Source organism: Halyomorpha halys, unplaced genomic scaffold (assembly GCF_000696795.3).
Source record: "Halyomorpha halys isolate HHAL.00 unplaced genomic scaffold, Hhal_1.1 Scaffold5.1, whole genome shotgun sequence".
NCBI lineage: Eukaryota > Metazoa > Arthropoda > Insecta > Hemiptera > Pentatomidae > Halyomorpha > Halyomorpha halys.
This window is the reverse complement of record NW_027106871.1, coordinates 641,918-657,554: the sequence shown is the minus strand read 5'-3', so window position 1 is coordinate 657,554 and position 15,637 is coordinate 641,918. Positions and strand designations below refer to the sequence as shown.

General features: G+C 33.2%; 2 protein-coding genes across 6 annotated transcripts in view; both read left to right on the top strand.

Moving 5' to 3' along the window:
- Nucleotides 1-9,803, top strand: part of LOC106692412 (Adenylate kinase 1) — a 47,995-nt gene extending 38,192 nt beyond the window's left edge. For all 5 annotated transcript variants that reach the window (XM_067045191.1, XM_067045189.1, XM_067045192.1 and 2 more), the window contains 4 exons: nucleotides 3,271-3,434; nucleotides 4,599-4,715; nucleotides 6,937-7,122; nucleotides 9,280-9,803. In XM_067045191.1, the coding sequence (XP_066901292.1) occupies nucleotides 3,271-3,434; nucleotides 4,599-4,715; nucleotides 6,937-7,122; nucleotides 9,280-9,351 (539 nt within the window). In that variant the 3' untranslated portion in view covers nucleotides 9,352-9,803. The remainder of the gene's footprint in view (nucleotides 1-3,270; nucleotides 3,435-4,598; nucleotides 4,716-6,936; nucleotides 7,123-9,279) is intronic.
- Nucleotides 9,804-9,909: 106 nt separating this feature from the next.
- LOC106692403 (uncharacterized) overlaps nucleotides 9,910-15,637 on the top strand; it is a 20,578-nt gene continuing 14,850 nt past the window's right edge. Inside the window, exons 1-2 of the mRNA XM_024361245.2 lie at nucleotides 9,910-10,193; nucleotides 12,241-12,624. Coding sequence (XP_024217013.1) covers nucleotides 12,402-12,624 — 223 coding nt within the window. The 5' untranslated portion in view covers nucleotides 9,910-10,193; nucleotides 12,241-12,401. The remainder of the gene's footprint in view (nucleotides 10,194-12,240; nucleotides 12,625-15,637) is intronic.

The window sequence follows — 15,637 nt, the reverse complement described above, 5'->3', positions numbered from 1 at the left end:
AACCAATAAGTTGAGATGAGGACACTCCGGATTACACTTGCGCAGGTGTTTCGGTTAGTGGGACTTTAAGTTGTTCAATATGAACGGTCCTGCGCTTTTTGGGTTCTCTAATGCTCTCAATAGTTACAACATTATGTTCCCTTATTATTATCACCCTGAATGGTCCCTCATATCGTTGTATCTCCTTACCCCTGTTTGATCCTAACTTGATCCAATACTGTGGAATAACCAATGCGATGTGATATATATAGAGAGTTAAAATAGAGAGAAAAAAAATCTATTAGAAAAAATGTTGTGTTGGCCAACTTCATTGGACTTATACACAACATACTTATAACTAGTGAAGCACAATTTTTTTATAATCCTATTAATAAAAATATTCACAGCATATATTTTTTTAATTGTCCCATTATAAAAATGTCTGCATTGTGTACAAGAATTATACTTGATTTATTTTTTCGTTTATATTATTTATTATTTTTTCCCTTTTTCCAGCTTTTTATCGTTCTTTAGATATGTTTAATGTTTCCATTGTTTCAATCCTACAAAATTTTCTCTCTTTTTTTTCCATCACTCATACAAATAAATTTAATCCAGAATTATCCCTTCCGTCATTTTTGCCACGTCCTTGCTAGCAACACAGATCTCCTCCATGAAGCTTCTTGTTGTGCTTAGTATAGTCCCATGAGCTCCGAACCAGATAGTACAAGAGCCGGGAAGAAAAAAAGGCAGTTATCTCACCCCAATTTCTGATTACTTTAATGAAAACTATGTATAATTAATAGTCAAAATTGATGAGTCTGCCAAGTATAGGTAGGGGGAATTAAAAATGGTGGCTGTTTCAAACCGATAAAAAAAAAAATAATTTTTCATTCGGAGCTCTATATCTTAAAAAGTAGGAACAACACAAGAAACCCTAAGAGAACGCCATTTAAAGAAGAATAAATTTCCTAACATATGAGCCCTAATAGAGTTATTTACGTTAAATAGTTTTCGAGATATAGCTTTTTAAAAAACAACATTTCATAAAAATGTATGAGATGTACTGAAAGATCAGTAGTTAGAGAATTTATTTTGAAAAATCTATATCTCAAAAACTATTTGATGTACAGATGTTTATTAGCACTCAAATTAAAGTTAGTTTACTGGGCTATAAAGTAGTTTATGATGTTTATCTTCGTAGGAGTAATAGTTTACATGAAATTTGCTAAAATAAGTTGATTTATAGTTGTTCGGACAAATTTTCATTTGGCAAAATTATGTTCATATATGAATATCATAAAAACTACTACCCCTACGAAGATAAGTGTCATAAACTACTTTATAGTAAGTTAAATTTCCTTTATTTTGAGTGTTGGCAGACATATGTGCGTCTTGTGAATCTAGAGATATATTTTTTTTCAATCCAAATCCAATATTTTATACGAACAACTAGAAATTAACATTTTGTGAGTTTATTTTGTCAAATATCATAAAAACTACTACCCCTACAAAGATAAACATTATTGACTATTTTGTACTAAATTAAACTGGCATTAATTTGAGCGCTGGCAGACATAAGTACGTCCAATGGTTTTTGAAATAAAGTTTTTCAAAAATCAAATTTATTGTCCGAACAACTATAAATCAATTTATTTTAGTAAATATCATGAAAACTACTATCCTACGAAGGTAAAGGTCGTACATTTCTTTATAGTCCATTAAACTAGCTTTAATTTGAGTGCTAAAAGACATCAGTACGTCACATAGTTCCTGAGATATAAATTTCTCAAAATAAATTAACTCACTACTAATCTTTCAGTAGATTTTTACGAAATTTTGCTTTTTAAAAATCTCGAGAACTGTTTGACGTAAATAGCTCTTTTAGGGCTAATATTTAAGCAAATTTACTCTTCTTTAAATAATGTTCTCTTAGATTTATTAGTGTTGTTGGTAGTTTTTAAGATATAGAGCTCCGAATGAAAAATCGATGTTTTTTTTTAGGTTTTGAAACAGCCGCCATTTTTTATTCCCCCTACCTATACTTGGCAGACTCATCAATTTTGACTAGTAATCATACATAGTTTTTATTGAAGTAATCAAAAAATAGGGTGAGATAACTGCCTTTTTTTCTCCCCGGCTCTTGTACTAAGAGGCCTTTAAAAAACTTGCGGTTGTGTTGCGCACATTACTTAAATTTCACTTACCATCCTCGAAGGCAACAATTTCAAACAATAAATTTTTATTTTTGTTGCTCTAAAAACTATTTAAGTTTTATTCTTTACTCTTCTTCTTTATTTAATCTTCGAATTATTTTACAGTTCATATTTATACATGTTAATGTATAATTATAATTATAATAGTACTATTATTATTATTACTGTTAACAATGCAAAATGGTTAATTACTGCAAACTAACAATACTGAAGTTTTTTCGATAATGTGGTATTTAAGCTCTGCTAAATTATTCCAATGAGTATAATTAAGATAATTTGATTTTACATCGACTTACCGAGTTTAATCAAAGTTGTAAATGTGTTAAACATGTAATTTCAGTCACGTAAGACTTTTCGTTTTTGAGCGAGGCTGATCACACCCACACAGACCATTTTGCGAGGTCGAAATCGAACTTTTCGTGATCGCAATACTTCTTCTTACTGTATTCCATACATAAATATGTAAAAGTAAGATTTAAATTCTTTTCTGTAATGAGGTATAATTTTTTTATTTATAAAGGGTTATCTTTAATTTATTTTATTTTTTCTAATTCAGCATAAAATACTCAAGAAACATGAATTATCAAATATTATACTTCATTGAAAAGCTCACATTTGTCCCCTTCCTCTCTGTAAGTATTCTTCAACTGAATTTTTTATGAACTCTTTTGATTCCATTGTCACGAACGAATGAACATAAAGGAAATGTTTATTATAAATTTAACAATAGGAATAATGTGTTTCTTTTTTTTTTTTTTTTTGTTTCGGAAATTTATTCCCACTAGTATTTAGTATGCAGTGGAGAGAGCGTTAGTGGCCGCCTTTGAAGATATGTTTCGATACATTCCAACCACAGATATCAATTCAGGAACGTATTATGAATTAATCGATACTGCATGATTTATAGCGCCGAAGGAGGATCCCTTCAATTTTTTAATAGAACTGTTGGTATAAATATTATTTATTTTATATGATATATATTTTATTGATTTTTCCGTCCACTTTGCGGTTTTTGAATAGTAATGACTCCCGAGGAGCTAAAACTGCTGGCATAAAAAATCATTTGCCTTTACAGGTGGCCCTGGCTCTGGTAAGGGCACCCAATGTGACAAGATCGTCGAAAAGTACGGATTCACCCACATCTCCACCGGGGATCTTCTCAGGAACGAGGTGGCGTCCAAGTCTGATAGGGGGAAAGCGCTCGAGGCGACAATGAAGGAGGGTCTCTTGGTTTCCACTGTGAGTATATAGGGACCAATTATTTGCTGAACTGCCTAGTTCGAATAAAATTACTTGATAGTCTGGTGACTTTTAAGATGTTATTTTTCGTTAATATCTTTTTTATATTGTCCATCCCTGTGGATCTTTTAGTAGCTCTAAAATATTCCGAGACCCGGCAGGGTTCACCTCAAGATTGGAATAAATGGAGCTTTGTGGTAACCTAACGTAGCTCTGTGGGTTTGGGAGCTCTCTGGGGTTCACCCAGCCTCATTAATTAGGTACACTTAATTGGGTAAAATCTAGCGTTCAAGCGTAATTTTGACCAGATTATCTAGTTGCAAGGATACTATTACAAACCGTTGGTCTAGTAAAGTACTGCACTCCTGACCCTTCATGGATTTTAGCAGTTCAGATCAAATTTTTTTTTAAACTTCGTTTAAAATAAGTTTATTTTTCTGCAAGAGGTCCTAGACTAGAAGTAATCTCGATCTGTACACTGGAACTATGGCAGTAATCTAAATGTTAATCGGATAATTTTCTCTTTCTGCACCAGTTAGATTGTTTAAGAGTGTTTGTTACTCCCATCTTAGAAAGTTAAATATATATTTCTTTAATATGATTTTAAAAGTTTAATTAAGTTTGATGACCGTTAGAATTCATAACTATTAAAGTTAGCACTTAATACGGACTAGAGTTTTTTTTCTTTGTTTTTCGGCTTCTTGACGTCACAGTTACTTATGAAGAGAATTTTAAAAGCTCCGTACGTAAAACAGATGCATTTTATGTTGTCCTCTCTAAATTGGATTCTCTTTATAATATTACAGCTCATATGATCGACCACTCTAAAATACAAAGTTAAAATAATATGGCAGCAGAACTAGACTTGGTAGCCAATGTTCTCTTACTCATCGATATTTAAAACGCTCGCTGCGGTTGTATAATGGTCTTATTTAATTAGTACAACTGTTGCCAATCTCTTGCAACCGCTTGACACAAGATATTACACAAAAGTTTATTTTAACCAATTGTTGGTTAAATATGAATTTTATTTCTCCTTCTGATTTCAAAGAAAGATACAATGTTTGGAACTGACATTTGGAGGTTTTGTCATAATTCTTTTAAAATGTTATTTATTTTTTCAGGAACACATTTTTTTTTAAATACATTATTATTTTATTACAGGACGTTGTCATGGAGCTGCTGGCAGAGAAGATAAAGAAGGAAATGAACACTGCCAAAGGTTTCTTGATAGATGGCTACCCTAGGGAGGTTGAGCAGGGCCGACAGTTCGAGAGAGATGTAAGTTTCTTTTTATTTATATATATTTTTAATGTATATATACACAGCATGTATTTTTTAAATATGGAATAAGTTTATTGGTATTAAAATGTAAACAAATTTTACAACTAAAAAGTGTAACACATGCATCGCGTTTAGCGATAACAAGTATATTGGATGAGAAAGGAAAGTGCTGTTTACGTTTTTACTTTTATAAATCAAAAGGAAATAAAATATTTGCATAAAGATCAACATATCATAACACTAAATCATAAAGAAGGAAAATCTGTGAGAAAAACTATTAGAAATCTATAGGAAAAATGTAAATTTTACATGGTAAAAAGAGAACAAGTATAGAATATTAATGATGTTATGGCAATATATGCTACATAATTGAACAATTGACATACGAAACAGATGAATTCAAATGAAATAAGAAAATGTCTTGCCTGTGAGTGGCGCCAAACTAGGAAAGACGTCTGAAACTGGAGCCGAAGATGCAAGTAAATACTTCCTGAAGTTGAATACAGGAGACAATGGAGTCAATGTGGTATGCAGAGTATTGCAGAAGTGATCAACTTGCTGGAGTTCTTGCATGTAATCTCGTTGCGAGATGATTGCACATGCATCGTTTTTTTGTAAAACAAAATAATGCGTATCCCATGTTTATAATCTACACGCCAACCTAAGGCCCTGGAGAGTTGTCGCGTCACCTCGGTGATCTCTCTGTATTGAGGACACTCCTCAAAAATGTGAATCATAGTGACAGAGCTGATACTAAGGTGGATCTCTCAGTGTTATCAGTTAGTCATGGGTTCAACCGACAGTGTCATATTCTGAGGTTCATCATAACTCCTCTCTTCTTCATCGTCTAGAGGATGAGGCCTTGCAACTCATAGTTTTATTATTTTATGTTTGTTATTCTCCAATTCAGTCCAAGTTCTTTCCCAGTTCTAATACTCTTCATGAACCTAATACTCTTTGGTACAAACAGATCTGTAGAGAGAATGTAAGAGGGTGTTATATTTTTCAATGAGTGGGCTGTTTTTGGAGCTTCGTCTACTTTTTTGTTTCCAGGAATCGCAGAATGCCTGGGAACCTAGAAGAATGTCGTTTTTCCATAAGAATTTTTTATTTGTGGTTTAATGCCTTAGTGGAAGTTTCTATGAGTTTTCGTATAGAGAGCCAAGAATTAGGTAGAGGCACTCAAGCTAGAGAAATAGCCAACGAGAATTGCAAAAAAAGTTGAAAGAGATCAAACACCCTAAACCTCTGTTTTATCGCAAAATGCGAACGTTAGAGGAAGGACAATGATCTGTTTGCAAAGTGGCTTATATTTTACGAAACTGATATCTGCAGACACCGACGTAATCAAATGAGGCACGTATGGTCGATTACTTCCATTGAAGAACGTAGCAACCTCCATTACTCACAAGCAGTTTGTTTACTCCAGGGCCTGTTCGTTCATTACTCCAGGTACCCTGAATGTAAAAAGACTATTCCAAATTAGTGTGGAACGAGAATTATAATTATGAGGCATTTTCTGCTTATTAGTGAGCATATATATTTTAAAGAGACCAAAATATAATCTCTGAGGGGGAAAATGAGTTAGTAGGTCAGTTTAACAATTATTTTGAGAATATGATATAAGAACAAATCTTGGGGTCTCATTCATTAAGAAATTATGGCTCATTTGGGCGACTTGTACGAAGTTACTCTGTCGCGATCACTTCTGCGTCTTATAGCCGCTTCTCTCGTCCAGGTTGAGGAGTGGGCGAAAATGGTGAATACCTTGGATTTCGTGAAAAACCGTCTCTCTCGATAAGAGGCTGGGCAGCTAGTGGCGTGGTAGTAGGGGCAGCCCAAATTCTAGTAGTACTGTACAATGTAACAGTTGGGCGGCATCACAGTTGCGGTATATTCGTGGCCTTCTGGTACGCCCTGTTACGGGGGAGGTATAAAAAAATGAGACCCCTGACCCATATTTATACAAAATAAAAAAGTACAAAAATATAGGATTGTGTAAACTTAACAGTCTTTCCACCAACTAGTTAATTATGACATTCACCAGTATAACAGCAGTTAGTTCAATAAGATTCTGAATAAATCACTTAAGAAACCCCTACAGGGTTTTCCTCATGTATAAAGTTATTATTTCACTGAAATTTAAACGCTGTACCATTTGTATTGATCTGTTCCATATAATGATTAGCAATGTAATTTAACAAAATTCATTTTCTAGATCGGTCAATGCGACCTTGTCCTCTACTTCGAGTGCAAGGACGAAACGCTAATAAGCCGACTCCTCCATAGAGCTAAAACATCGGGTAGAGAGGACGACAACGAAGAAACGATCAAGAAACGCCTCAATACCTTCCATACACACAACGATCCCATTATTCAAGAGTTCACATCGAAGACCAAGAGGGTAAGTGAAAAGTGATATGTATTTTACTGTGTAGAGTTTCATGGTAATATAATAAAATATAATATTGAGAGTTCGTTTGGCTTGAATAAAACTAGAATTTAGTACATTAATCACAAGCTAATTATGATTCAAACATTTGGGTTATCTTTAGGACTAAAACATAAAATCTACATTTGATATATCCTATCAATCTTAAAGTCAATATTATATTCCAATCGGAAGTATTTAATAATTAAACCTTCCCATTCCTCATTACTATCTATGACGTTTCGGCCCATTGCTTGACCATTATCACAATTTTCTAATAATGGGAGACCCTCTCAATTCTATTTAAATAAACTACACTTAAAAACGATTGAAACTTCAAGACTGACCAGAAGTGTGTCTTCATCATACAGTTCTTAAACAGCACGTTTGTAGCATAGGGAGTTAAGCGACTTCTTCGTGACTGCAGCGGCGCCGGTTTGAATTCGGCCTGGGGTCTCGACTTATATTTCTGTGGCGGTCCCACGAAATGAAAACTTGGTCCCCCCACCATGGTTAGAACAGGTTGGTTACCTCTAGGTAGGCAGTTTTTAGGAAATGGAGGTCCGAATGAAAAATGAGCGAAAACTTTGGATTTATCTCGAAGAAAATAAAACTTCAGGGGGCGTGCACCTTGGTGCCATGGTTGGCCGAATCATCAATTTTTATTATTAAGTATTTATAGTTTTTATCGAAGTAATCAAAGATTTGGGTGAAATAACTTTCTTTTTTTTCTCGGTTCTTGAAATATATTATTGTCCCAAAGATTATAATCATTTCTCAAGTGCCGTGTACGGTATTATATTGAAATTTATTCATATATTAATGTATTTATATTATGTATCTGTATTTATATATTTATATTATGTATTTATATTATATATTTATATTATGTATCTCTATCAGTTCCTGATGAGAACCGACTGAAAAGGGATGCGCTATTTTTAATTCAACCCCTAGATACCATCTGGACCCCCTCGCCGTGGTATGCTAGATATGAATATCATAATTAATCATTGGAGTTCCTTTCCAACGGTATCGTGTTCACCAATTTACTATGCTATTATATATGAGGTGGCATGCAGGGATTATTAATTATAAAGTAAAGTTCTCGTTACATGTTTTATACTTACAATTACATATACATTACCATGAATACTATTATCAGAGAGCATAGTAAACTTGTATCCTTATACTTTAATTATAAGAGAATGAATTGAGAAGTACCAGTTGAGATATTTAATATTTATACTGACTCTATGTTATTAATTCTACTACTGGCATTCTAATTACATCAGAAAAGGTCTTACTTGTTTCGAGTGGTTGTCGCGGAAGAGCGTCCATATTCGCCTCTTGGCTGCCGCTCTCTCTTCCTCCGGTCGGGTCTCTTCCGTCCAGCTCTCTCAGGCTATGTCCCTCTCTTTCTCAGCTTCCCTCAGACTGTGTTCAACTCCGGGCTCCTTCGAACCTCCTCTCCGAGATTCTCACCCAAACTCTGTCCTCAACGGTGTCCATCTCTCTCTTTTTGTTCATTTTCTCCCCTCTCCTTCTGACTCCTCCTTCTTTTGATTTCTGTCCTTTGATTGGTTCCTCTATTTTCAGAGGGGGTGAGAAGGTCCAATGACCTTCGACGAAAGTCGGTCTTTTTCCTACCCTTTTGTTCATTTTTAAAAGTTTCTTCTTTGAAGAAAGCCGGCTTCTGGCGGCTTACTTTATTTTTCCCGAGGTTTTTAGAGAGGCCCCGTGTGAGATAAGGGTTGTTTATTTGTTATCAATGACGGCGGCTATTTCTCTGTACTTTCTAATGTCTAAACTGGTCACGTGCAAGATAAGGGCTGTTTGTTTGTTTAACTCTGTCTACACGGTCAACCGTTCCCAGAGGGTAACATACCATCTGTTATCTATATACTTTTGTACATTTCTTTAGATCTGTTGCCAATGGATATTTGCATAGGTCCGGCGGTATCTTTGGCATGCCGACAAAAGAACTTATTTTAAGTTAAAAAACTCCAGCTGGTGCCTCTCATACATATCACAAGATAAGAACATTTTAAGTTTAATGAAAAAATATTTCAATATTTAGGTTTATGAATATTTTAATTATTTTTATTTCTAATATTGCTTTTGTTTCAGGTGGACGCTGAGGGAACAGTGGATGTCATCTTCGGCCAGGTGGTCTCCGCCATCGATGCCATCAGTAAATAGGACCTTAAAACGACCCTAGATTTATGCGAACACTGTTCTCAGTACCAGTAGCTGTATTTAACATTTTCTCGAATTTAACACCAAAAATGTGATTCTACCGAAAATTGTTGCCATTTAAGTTATAAAATTGAATTCGGGAGAATTTAAAATGTAACAGATTGGTTTACAAATAAATTTAAAATAATAGTTATTTGGATAGATGAGACCTATAAGCATTTCTTTGATAAGTGCTTTTGTAGCTTACAAATAAATGCTAACACAAGGTTGGCCATGTATTTCATGCAGAAAATATTGATATTTGATATCAAATAGAAAAAACACGCTTAAAATTTGTGATAAAAAATTACTCTGTATAAGTTATGATTTGTGTATAGAATCATTGAAAAATATGTATTGTATACTAAATTATTTATTATTGTTGAAAATTAAATAATTTATATTGGATTTAAGAACTCTGCATTTGGTTATTAATCCCTGCACTGAATTTCTGTACCAAAATATGAGGAACATAAGAAGAAAGATGAAAATGTCGGCAAATAATAAAATATCTCTTACTTTTTGCAAGTGCTTTAATTAAATACATAATAATAATTCGTGTATGTACAGTTTCTTTCGAAGAGATGCGTTTTCCAAAGCATTATTTCAAATTATGTTTTATATATTAAATTATTTTTATTGGTTGGATTGAACATTGCATATTGCAGTGAATATATTTATATATATAGTAATTATTTGTTCTAGTTCTAGCGTCCGAAGGGGAAGAACACAAAAGCAATAAAGCATGTAATTGCGGTTCCAGCAGTTGCAAATGTTGCAAGAATAAAACCGGAATGAATAAATAAGTACCGATATATATGTTTATATATTTATCGATATATATTTATAATCTTTATAAATATTTGCATATTAACAAACTAACAAAAAACATTCTTGATTTACCAAAAAATATGATACTATTTTCCAAGTAAATAGTGGCTGACATAAACTCAGTTCTGTAATATTTTAACCAGCCAGTAAGAAACATGTGTGTACTATTCACCAAAATCAGAGCATCTGTTTGGAAGTTTTGCAAAATTCCTCCCATTAAAAATGGCGATCTGATGTATTGTATGTACCCTTACGAATCATCAACCTGATAGTAACAAGGCTTTTCTAGTAGAGCTAGGATGACCACGAAGAAAATAAAGCATAAATTAACGAGAGTCTATTGAGTAATTTACTATTATTAGGGGAGGCCGATACAAAACATTTATAGTTAAATTGAGTTAGTGAATTTTAATTATGGGTCTATGAAAACTGTAGATATGCATATTAATGATGATGATGGTCTGAATCATATAGAAAGAAGTTGACTTACTTCATGCTTTTCTTTTGTCCTCTCTCGCATCCATCTATTTCCCCTCTCCTCATTGCCGGGGAGGAGGGCACCTCAGAAAAGTCTCTACTCACTCATGGGTTTTCACTGAAGGAGGATGTAGAAAAGGAATACTTGTTTATGGAAAATATGGCTCTCTCGTGGTTTACCCGAAACAATACCACGAAAATAAAAGTCGAGCAGGCCTGATTCGAGCGGATATAATTCCGAAGTTGCGAAGACCTACGCCTCAACAACCACAGCTGCAGACGGTCCAACTTTTAATTACGGCCCAATTAATTGTAACAGGTTTACATAACTACAATCGGATCTATTTTCAAAAAAGGAGTTTAACTTTGGGGTTCCCCAATCACAGTGGTTCCAAACCTTTTTTTTTTGTTAACCGTTTTTGTAGAAGACGGGAAATGGTGGATCCCAACACTGTGAGTTAATACAATTAAAGTGATTCGTCTTTTAGGCAAAATCGTAGAAAAGCATAGACAACCACACCTGTGAAAAATGTAAACAAAATCCGAAATGGTAAAATTCAAAACTGTGTTAGGGTTGACATGGAATGAACCATTCCTCAATTATTTCATGGAACCCCTGGAAGAGGCTTGTGGAACCACCAATATAACATATCAAATTTTTACAACTTAAAATATTTATACAAATGAAATCACACAGAGAACACCTTAGCTGATGGGAAGATCGAAACCTTTGCAAAGAAGTCCTCCTATATAATCATGTAGGTTTATTCCCTCTCTCAAACTAATTAACATTTTCTTGCCTATTCTATGAACTGTAACAGTGCACTTTATTTTTATTTTTATGGTTATTTATTGCATCTGCAATATAATTCCTTGAAGAGTCTAAAAAAGAGAAAACGTTGGAATCTTACACATAGATTAATTTTTTTTCTGAGCCCTCTAAAACAAAAAAACAGTAAATTAGTGAGTTCTTTATTATGGGAAAAATGAATAAATCGTGTTGAGTATTACCTTTTACTACCTTTGGTATTTTAAGGTTTCCTGTAATGTTTATTTGTTACTTATGAAATATCCATTTTAAATGGTACTATTTTTAATGCGTCACCAATGGCGGTGATATAGGCTACTTTCTCAAGTTATTTATTTTTTTTTTATTTTAATCAGAAGAAAATTACATATTTTGCTTCTCCTAGTGAATCAGTTATGAATATATGAAAAATGTAAAAACGTTAAAAAATATGTATAGCAATGAAAATGCACAAGAACTTGTTACTATTTTACATATTTTTTAATTATATTATATATTATAGTTACATATTCAGCACCTTCTTATTCCATAAACAGATATAGAATAGAAAATTCTTATGTTAATAAATTATTGAAAAATTATAACTAATGTCCAAAAGGAATACAACTTCAATTAGAAGGGTCTCAAATTTATTTGAATTTTTTTCAGTCTATCTTCAGTATATAGACTAAAAATAACCTTGGATGTACTCTAAACAAACATCGAACCTCTAAATTTTAGTGTGTTTTTTTTAATAGAAAAACAAAGAATGTAATGTGTCAACTGACTTCCGTGATTTTATACTACCATGGCATTCATTTACGTGAGTATGCTTTTGATGCATGGATCGACACTTCCGGCATAGAGACAGCTCCAATGGCTTCCTCTAGAGTACCACTGCCAGGGATCAGTGAGGATCATGAGAGCCATCATTCTCTTGCTCGCCGCCCTGACCTGTTGGTCTAGGAGGGTACTCCGCTGTGGCCAGCAGGTCCAGACAGACACCCCGGACTACTATTTCACTTCAGCCTGCACTAGGTCTAGGATGACTCAAGTAGCCTCCTCTTACATAGGTAGCCTAGTGCAGTGCAAGAAGTTCGCGGCTCGGAGGAGGGGGCTCGCGCTGAACTTCGTCTATAGAGGTATGTCACTCAAGCCAATTAAAGTATGACAAAATTGAGAATTAATTAATTCGATTTTAAAAGGCCTTGTAATAAATGTATTTTATCTTATGAGGCGTAGATTTAAAAAAAAAATTAATCAGTAAACTTGTCCCGTAAAAATTGTATTGTAGCTAGAAGTAAATGTAAAATAATTTCTGCCGATGGATGCTTATGTAAAAAAGTTAGAAAAACCTGATGGCTAAGTTTACCACTTTCTGGGTCAGTAGTATGGGGTTAACATGGAAAATGTTTCAAAGTGAACTCCCATATATTTTTAGGTTGATTGCCACTAAGTAATAAAGTATTACAAGAAGCTGAATTTTTTTTATTTTTTTTTATCGAACCCTCTAAAACAGAAATAAAAAGTGAATTAGTAAGTGTATTACTGTGAAAAAGAAAAGTAATTCGTGTTGTGTCTTATCTTTTACTACCTTTGGTATTTTAAGGTTACCTGTTATGTTTAATGTCATATATGTGCTATCCATTCTAAAAAGGAGCTATTTTAAGTCCGGAGGTGAGGGGCCTCCTCGTGGGTGAAGCTGAAACATGATGACAAACTAATTTATAGTCCATTTAACGAGTTGCAATTAAAGCTTTAATAGGGATCTTTGTGTTTAGTAATTTCCTGTTTACAGTTTTTTTTTTTCAAATGACGAAAAAAGATCAGTTTGTAAATTTATATTGGCAATTATTATGAACAATCCCGTTCTTAATGCACGATATGCAGCACTTATAAATCGAGCTCTCTTCACATTCAGTATTTTCAGAGATACGTTTTTTCAAACACAAATATCTTGCTGAACAACGAGAAAACAACATTTTGAAAACTTATTTAAACGAAGTCATTAAAACTATTATTTTATGTAATAAAACGTTTTTTCGCACATGGAAGTTGATCCGAAGTCACCGGAAATATCAAATGGAAACTTGTTCAGCTATTTATTCCAATCCGACAAGCTCTTTCAAGCCATTGAAGATTTTTGAGCAACGTTTGTCTTTTGTTAAAAAGCAAAGTAGATATTTCTTTTGCTAGATTTTATATTACAGTAAGAAGACGATAAGTTGTATTCATCACTTGCATTTCAAAAGCTGTTGTTACTTATCCAAACGGATAAAATCCTAATTCGTTTGCTTTTACTTTAAGAGGATTTACAACTAATGTCGGAGTTTTTTCACTTTTTTAACATCTTTAAATCTCTTTAGAAAATATTTGTCCATTTTTAAAATTGCTTTTTAGAAAAATTCCACGTAAATTTTAACCTTGAAGAATGCAATGAAGTAAATACTGTTTCATTGGCTTAGTCTTCGACATAAATAACTTCTTCAAGACATGATATTGCACAATGTGATATGTACGAGCAATACTATTATCAAGGAGCCATACAGTTTGCCGACAACTGGTCTAGAGCAAAAGTGATTAGCATTTTACTACTTTTTTTTTTCATTTTTAAAGGTAATTGATAAAGTTGTTCAACAATTATATTTTATTTTCTATATACGACCTAGTATTTTTTTAAATTTATTTATTTAATACCAGACCGACCTGGTGGTCCTTACCTGGTTAATGAGAGAGATATATTATATAAACAATTGATTATGAGGGATTATGCGACTACACTCATATAAAAGACACACCTAACTATATACAATGTTATAAATAAAACAAGATAAAATAAATAGATTAAAATAATAATTCTTCATAAAAGATAAAAGTAAAGTTAATAGCAAAAACAATAACGTTTATCGATTTAACAAAATAAATAATTGACTTCTAATGGGAAAAAAAACTGAAATTGAATTTAAGAAAAAGATGAAGAGAATAAAAAAAGAAATTAAGATAATATAAAATTTTAGAGTGAGAATAACAGAACTGATAAATATAGAATTTATAACAGGATGTCCTGCAGCAGCGCTGGGCTTCAGTCTCCGGGTTGTGGTTGGGTTTCTCAAGTTATAGGTCACTGCACCTTTAACTGTACGTAACTGTGAGTGGAACTTCATGAACCTTTTTTTTTATGTAAACCTCTATTGTCTCTATTTGTAATTCCCGATGCAATTGGTTGTTTCTTGCAAACCAAAGAGCATCCACTGCAATTCTTATGACTTTATTTTGAAAAGATAGTATTTTTTTTCCTTTTCGTAAAGGATGCCACTCCCCACACCCCACAGCCATACATCAGCATTGGGCTAATTTCTTTTAAAAATAGGAATTGCTGTTTCTGATTTTAATTATGATTCTCTATTTAGGATAGGATATAGCATGACCTAGTACAAAGAAATATATAATCTCGTTCATTACATACTGAAATTATGGGTTTTTTGATTATAATAAATAATGAAACACCCATACAACTGACTGTTCTAAAATATTTCAAAATGCGGCAAACCCTACATCAGAGTGCGCGAGGCTTGAAAAACTTGTCTATTCGAAAAAGGATGTGCAATAAAGACAGGTTTCGAGCGTATAATAAGCTTTTCGAAACTTCTGCTCAAGAAGAATGGGAATCTATTTCTTCAGATAGAAAAAGAAGAAGATAGAATTAGTAGCTAGGTTTCTTTTCTTCAGTGTATAAAAATAAAGTTGGATCTACAGAATACAAGTAAGTGTATTACTGTGAAAAAGAAAAGTAATTCGTGTTGTGTCTTACCTTTTACTACCTTTGGTATTTTAAGGTTAACTGTTATGTTTAATGTCATATATGAGCTATCCATTCTAAAAAGAAGCTATTTTAAGTCCGGAGGTGAGGGGCCTCCTCGAGGGTGAAGCTGAAACATGATTACAAACTAATTTATAGTCCATTTAACGAGTTGCAATTGAAGCTTTAATAGGGATCTTTGTGTTTAGTAATTCCCTGTTTTCAGTTGTTTTTTTTTCAAATGACGAAAAAAGATCAGTTTGTATATTTATATTGGCAATTATTATGAACAATCCCGTTCTTAATGCACGATATGCAGCACTTATAAATCGAGCTCTCTTCACATTCAGTATTTT